The sequence below is a fragment of the Merops nubicus genome, unplaced genomic scaffold (genome assembly GCF_000691845.1).
Source record: "Merops nubicus isolate BGI_N331 unplaced genomic scaffold, ASM69184v1 scaffold4734, whole genome shotgun sequence".
In the NCBI taxonomy this organism is placed as follows: Eukaryota; Metazoa; Chordata; class Aves; order Coraciiformes; family Meropidae; genus Merops; species Merops nubicus.
Genome location: NW_008603467.1, coordinates 59,575 through 66,860, shown reverse-complemented (window position 1 = coordinate 66,860; position 7,286 = coordinate 59,575). Strand labels below are relative to the sequence as shown.

General features: G+C 39.5%; 1 protein-coding gene across 1 annotated transcript in view; it reads left to right on the top strand.

Moving 5' to 3' along the window:
• Positions 1 to 263: 263 nt before the first annotated feature.
• The window catches only part of GTF2A1 (general transcription factor IIA, 1, 19/37kDa), a 19,631-nt gene continuing 12,608 nt past the window's right edge, over positions 264 to 7,286 (top strand). Inside the window, exons 1-3 of the mRNA XM_008938657.1 lie at positions 264 to 281; positions 3,791 to 3,892; positions 5,465 to 5,678. Coding sequence (XP_008936905.1) covers positions 3,878 to 3,892; positions 5,465 to 5,678 — 229 coding nt within the window. The 5' untranslated portion in view covers positions 264 to 281; positions 3,791 to 3,877. The remainder of the gene's footprint in view (positions 282 to 3,790; positions 3,893 to 5,464; positions 5,679 to 7,286) is intronic.

Genomic DNA, 7,286 nt, shown 5'->3' with positions numbered 1-7,286 from the left:
GAACAATATACAGAATAGATTAAGTAGCATTTCTGTGCTAGTTGAATCATATATGCTTTATGCAATTTATTTAATTATGGAAATAATAGGACTTAATGTTAAGTAGAATGTCCTTTTGCATCTGCTGTGAATTGAATCTGAGTGGAAAAATAATGCTGTTAAGGATCATTGGTATTTCTAAGTTACTTGTTAGGCAGATTTAAAATACTAGCACTGGAGCAGTCTGGCTATGCAGGTCTGTTCCAAATGTCTCTGTGAGCACAAGTAATGCTGTACCTGTAGCCTGGCTACAGGGCCCTGCAGTATTGTTTTGGAAGAAAATAAATCTGCAAGTAGTGTGGTATGTTGTGTTTCTTTTGGAGAAGTTCAGTTTTGGATGCGGTTGCTGTAAATGTGATCTTCAAGGATGGCAGAATTACCTTGTTACTTGAGGCCAGAATTTTTTTTTTTGAGAGCCAATTAAAAAAAGGATGAGTTCTGACATTTCAACTACTTGATTTACAGAAGCATGTTTTAAAGCAGAAAATTGGCAAACTGATGAAATGTAAAATGTAGAAATTAATAGGGTGCAGATAGTGTGCCATTTGCCAAAATAGTGATGTGTGGTCAGTAACACAGAATGGCACCTTGGGTTTTTTCTTCCATTGTGGGGTTTGTTGTTTGTTTGTTTTTCCCGTTGGACTGCTTAGCGCTTAGTTTGGCTTCCGGATAGGGTCTCTTCTCTCCTTGCAATATCAATCCATTTATTTAAGTTTTTTTTGGTTGGTTTTGTTGTGCGGGTTTTTTGGTTTTGTTGTGCGTTTTTTTGTTGTTGTTGTGTTTGGTTTTTTTTTTTTTTTGTTTGTTTGTTTTTTTTTTTTTTAAATTAACATTTAAAAGCAAAGATAGTCAACATCCTTTTACCTTTATTGGCTACTCAGCTTTTTTGTGGTCCAGTAAATCATGAGCTGCTGTTCCCCTTCCATTATTTCTTAACACAGGCATAACAGTTCTGTAATGTGCAATATAATCTTTAGTGTATCTGCAACAAATTCAACATTTCTGGAATGTGTTAGGCAACTTTGTATGCATAAAATAATGTTTCAAGTCTGTGGAGTATAATTGTGCAGTTCCAGCACTGCTGCACTAACTGCATGGTCTTGGTGCAGGTTTTTTGCCTGTGTGTCAAAGGCAGATCTCTCTTGGGGTGCCAGACCCACTGCACGAGTACAGAATGATTGTTTTGCATATATACAACACATCTGATGTGTGTGGTGTCCTTTGAGAATTATTTCTTAAGGAAGTTACAGAACAGGGTGGAGGAAAATGTTGGCTTATGGAAAGATGTAGTTAGATCAGTTTAGAAAAGGTTTACCTCCAGCCCAAAGAACAGCCCTGAAGTGAAGTATGTATGGTTCTGAGGCTGCAGATTAATCAGCCCAAATTTAGAGCTCGTAGTGCTACATTGCAAGTAGATGGCACAGATATTTAAACCCAACCAAAACACCACTGTGGTTCATAAGTATGTAGAGAAGTCCAAGCTATAATGTTTAAAAGGTACAGCATGTGCATGGTACCATTATCTTATGGTCCTATGAATTCAATCTTGTGCTTTGATTAATAAGAGTTAAGTATTTATATTCTTTTTTTAAAATTGCACCTGCATTTTAAAATTCTCAAAATTATTGAGTTTGGAAGGGACCTCTGGAGGTCATCTTGCAACCTGTCTGCACAATCAGGGCCAACTAGAGCCGGTTGCCCAAGACCATGTCTAGGGTAGCTTTTGAGGATCTCCAGGGATGGGGACTCCACAGCCTTTTTTGGCAATCTAAAGTGAATTGACAATTCACTTTATCATTGACAGTTTAGGCATGAAATCAGTGTAATGGAATAACTTGTTATGTTGTTAGAAAAATAAAGCGTACTGGAGCTTGGCCTGGGGATGGATGAGGAGCTGACTGAGAGCTTACAAGTCATGGTTAAAGGGAAGGCAGGGGAAGGTGGTATCATTTTGGAGGTCTGCTGCAGGCCACCTGACTGGGAAGACTGAGCTGATAAGACTCTATAGACACATAGGAGTAGCTTTGTGTTTGCAAGCTCTGGTCCTCATGGGGGAGTTCAGCCACCTCGCTATCTGTTGGATGGGTAGAACAGCAGGGCACCAGCCATCCAAGATGTTCCTGGAATGCATTAATGATAATTTCCTTCCCCAAGTAGCAGAGTAAACAACAAGAGGTGCTATGGCAGATCTTGTTCTCACCAGCAAGGAGGGGCTGATGGCTAATATGCTCCTCAGGGTTAGCCTTGGCTGCAGTGACCACAGAATGGTGGAATTCAAGATCCATAGGGCAACAAGGAGGGTGCACAGCAATCTCACTATCCTGGACTTCAGGAGAGCAGACTGACCTCTTCAGGGATCTGCTTGGTAGAGTTCCATGGGATAAAGCCCTGGAGAGCAGAGAGGCCCAAGAAGGCGGGTCAGTATTGAAGGACCATCTCCTCCAAGCCCAGAAGAAGTGTTTCCCCAAAAAGAGGACAGGCAAGAATGCCAGGAGACCTGCATGGATGAGCAAGGAGCTTCCAGACACACTTAGAGGCAAATCCAGAGTCTGCAGAGAGTGGAAGCAAGGACAGGTAGCTGGGGAGGAATACAAAGATGTTGTCTGAGCAGCCAGGGATCAGGTTAGGAGGCAAAAGCCTGGATAGAATTAAATCTGGCCAAGGATATCAAGGGTAAGAATTAAAACTACAGGTATGTCGGTGATAAAAGGAAGTCAAGGGAACATGTGGGCTGGAACAGCTCTCCTACAAGGACAGGCTGAGAGAAGAGAAGGCTCCAGGGAGACTTTATTGTGGTCTTGCAGTATCTGAAGGGGGCCTACAAGAAAGCTTGGGAAGAACTTTTTACAAGAGCTTTTAGTGATAGGACAAAGGGGTACTAGGTTTGAACTGGAAGGAGGGTAGATTTATACTAGATGTAGGGAAGAATTTCTTCACTCTGAGGGTGGTGAGACACTGACACAGGTTGCCCAGAGGAGTTGTGGATGCTCCAGCACTGGATATGTTCAAGACCAGGTTGGGTGGGGCTTTGAGAAACCAGGTCTAGTAGGAGCTGCCCCTGCCCATGGTGGGAGATGAGAACTAGGTGATCTTTAAGGTCCATCCCAACCCAAACCATGCTATGGTTCTCATACTATATTTGTAGTATTTCCTCCTGAAAAATGTCTAATGTAAAAACATAAGTACTGATAGAAAACAGAAGTCTGTCTGACTTAATATCCTGTCTGCATTAGTTTCTGTAAACAGATGTGTGAGGAAGAACAGGACATTTACAGGAATGCTTCCAGTTCTTTGAGCCTTCAATGTTTTTCAGTTCAGACCGTTCTGAGCCATATTTGGTTCCTGTTGAACTAGCAAGCACTAACAAGCTTCTTTTCTCTGTATTTATCTAATATAACTATGAACTTTTAACACTCTTTGATGTGAGTGTTTTGCACACGTGCAAATACTTTGAGTATGTACAGTGGCAGGCAGGAAACATTTAGTGAATGGAAAACAATCTCCTTTTCTGTGTAAATTACGCTCCTCATGACTTGAGAACTCTTCCCTTTCTCCTTGTTTGAGCTGTTCTTGCTGATTTACACGTCCATGGATATTTTAGTAATTTAGAAACATGCAGTGTATTTTGTAATGCAGTTTTCAGGAGGACTTTGGGGGTGATCTTATTTTAACATTGAAGTGATAAATTACTTTAAAAACAACACTGAGTAGTTACTTTGTGTGTGTTTTTTTGTTTGTTTGTTTTTTTAAGCCTAAATTGTACAGGTCTGTAATTGAAGATGTCATCAATGATGTCAGAGAAGTTTTTCTGGACGAAGGAGTGGATGAACAAGTTCTTATGGAACTCAAAACAGTAAGTTGCATCTTAAAAGTTCCTTTTGGTCTGTGTTTTTTTTTTTTTTTTAATACACTAATACAGCAATTCGGTTTTGGATCTGCTTATTGCTGTACACGGTAAAAATACTGATTTTTAGTTAGCTAAGCATTGTATTTGAACTAGATGATCTTTAAGATCCCTTCCAACCCAAACTGTTCTGTGATTGTATATATGTATCCCCGTGTCATCAGAATTACACTGCTATATAGAAAGATCTGCTCACGTTGTTTGCTTTGCCTAATCAGGTGTGTCAAATTTGACTTAAATTCACAGCAGGTATCCTAATTCGCAGTGTTATTTCAGTCCCCACAACATTGTGTCTTCAAAAAGAAATGAGAGAATATACAGAAAATTCTTAAGGATTCTCTGCAAGAAAGAATAAAATGCCTGCACTGCTTGGTGCTTTTGACTTTCTGAAGTAGAGGAGCTGCTTTGTCAGATGCTTTGTCAGATTTTTGCATGTAGAGTTTGTGGTTTGCAGAAGTATTGTAGAAGGAGGGCGAAGAAATAAGTAAAATGAAAATGAGAAAGTAGGTGACTGCTTATCTCAGCTGCTGAATAAGGACTTCTTCAGAAAGTGAGACATCTTACACTCTTAGTACTATTGAGGTATTAAAAATTGATGGGCTGGGAAAGGAATTTTGAGATTGGCTAGACAAACAGATGAAGACTTTTTCCTTGAAACCGTGACCTGGCTTGGTGGAATGGAGCGAGTGCTATAAGAGCGCGCGCTGGCATACGTGTCGCAGATGTGTTCTGCAAATGATGTCAGAAAAGACTGAATGAGGAAAGAGACAAGAAGGAAAGTGAAGTTTTGAAGAAGGCGGCTAAGGGAACCCTTAGTAGGACTTGAAATTGGGAGTCCTGGGTGCCTGTAGGCTTTTTGACTGATGTATTATGGAATACTTGTGTTGCTCCCTTTTTGCAAGAGTTGCTTTTTTGTGTCTGTGGCTTCTCTTGGGAGATGTGTCAGCTGACATCAATAATTGAAAGGCTGGAACAGCTGAATTTGATATTGTGGTGGAAACTTCTTGTACAGACATGCTTGTACAGAGGCTTTATCTTAGGTATACTGGTAGTTTCTGCTGAAGCATACTGCCTTGTAACACATGTCAAGCTGCTTTCATTGAGGAGTTTGAAGAGGAAATGGCTTGAGGAAGGCTGTAATAAAGGATTATTTTTGTTATTACAGAGGAAAAGAAAGAAAGAAGGTCGAGAAGTGAAAACTTGAGGGCTAATTTAAAGTTGCCAGTTTATCTCTATTCATACTTCTGTTAGGGTTGTTATGAATCTTCCACACTTGGAAGAAAGAAAGAATGTTAAAGTTTAAGCTTGGACTGACAATTCTTAAGGGATATTTAATTTCTCTTCTTAAAACTGACTTCTGTAGAGTTATCTCTTAGTTTGTATTTGCTTAAGGACTACTTGGGCTAAGTAGACTGCACAAGATAAACAGTGAAAACAAATTCAGTTTTGGAGTACTGACTTTATATTGTTACAAACCCTGTTGAGTGAAAATCATAGAGATTTTTCTGTCTTCCAAACTAGCTGTGGGAGAACAAGCTGATGCAGTCCAAGGCTGTAGATGGTTTCCATTCAGAAGAGCAGCAGCTTTTGTTGCAGGTGCAACAGCAACAACAGCAGCAGCAGCAGCAGCAACAGCAGCATCACCACCATCACCATCACACACAACCTCAGCCGCAGCAGACTGTTCAGCAGCAGTCTCAGCCACAACAGGTCCTTATTCCAGCGTCTCAGCAAGGTCAGACTTACTTCTTAAACTCTCTGGCAAAAGACTCTCAAGTTAGACCAGCTCCTTAGTATATTCTAAATCTGGAGCAGGATGTTTTTCTGACGGATAATTTTGTGTCTTTATGTTAAACTTTGTCTCTACTTGCCTCTATTTAATGGGTCAAGAAAGCTGTCTTGGCAAAAAGCATCTTGATTTTCATTTTAGTCAAAGTCTTCAGAAGATTTTGGAAAAGATGAATTCTTTTCTTTGTCTTCTACTGCATAACTTAGGTTCTCAGTATACACGACTTTCAGATTCTGTTAAAAATCCTTAGCACTTCTGTAATTTCAAGCCAATATACATACGCAGTTGACAGTTCAGTCATGAGGTAGTAGTATTATTAACAACAAATTAATTTTAAAAAATACATTGTTTAGTGTAAGTTGATGCTAGGATGTGGAAAATGCTTATAACAGTCTGAGTATGTACGAGATTTTTTTTTTGTGTCGAAACAAGTTTCAAGTGAAAAGCATTATAATGGCTGGGTGTTTTTGTGGTCATAAAAGATAGCACACTGTGTAGGTGTGGCGTTCAAGGTATGTTTTAGCTGGCCATAACAATATTGTTGCTTGTAATTACAGTCTTTCATATTCTCCATTAATAATTTAAGGAAAACATTTTCACCAATTAAAATTTCATTTGAAAAAAACTAAGATAAACTGTTGGGCTTCACTGCATATATGCTGTGGAAACATATCTGTCACCTGTGAAATGCTTGAGTTGATTTTTTGGTGTCCTGCTAAGATTGTGGCATAAAATATTTATCTGTGGTAGTCAATTACAGACTTCAGTCTTTTTATCGGATATCATGGATCAGAATCTATGTTGTCATAGGCACAAAAGATAGCTGTGAGTTGATTTATCCTCATATCTCCCTTATTCCCCTTCTCCCCCCCTCCCCCAAAATCCAACCACCGTATGTTTCTCCATAAAAAAAGGAGAAATCGTATGACAAGAACCTGTTGTTGGGGCTTTTGTCTTTGGTACGTTTTTTTTTTTGGTTTGGTGATTTTTTTTGTTGTTGTTTTGGATTGTTTGGGGTTTTTATGTTTGGATTTTTGTTGTTGAGTTAGGGTTTTTTTTTTTTTGTTTTGTTTTTTGTTCTTATAGTACTTTGTATTTGGGCTGGCCATAAATCAGTTTCAACCATTGGGATAAAATTAATTTTTGAGATTAAGACTCCTAATTACCCATGGCTTTAAATGATCCAGGTGTCTCATCTTAAGTTGCAGTGAGCAGAACTTGGAGTCAACTCACCTAGATCTCTGGTGGCTCCTTTGTTGAACAGCTGTGACTACTGATCATGTGTCCCTCCACTAATATGGAGGTCCCCATCCTCCAGTTCGTGTCTTAGGGCAGAGTGGGGTCCCATTTATAGTAATACACTTAAAACTGATTATTTTGGTCCAATGTTGTGGCTTATGAACAAGTGACAGTGTGGAGGCTATATGAAATTTGTGTATCAAAGCACTTTTGTCACAGCCATGCAGTTTTATGAATTACTTGACCTTCCTGGGGGGCTCCATGGGGGATGTGATGTAGTAATTCCTTTTATGACCCGGTGCAGTCCTAGAGAGA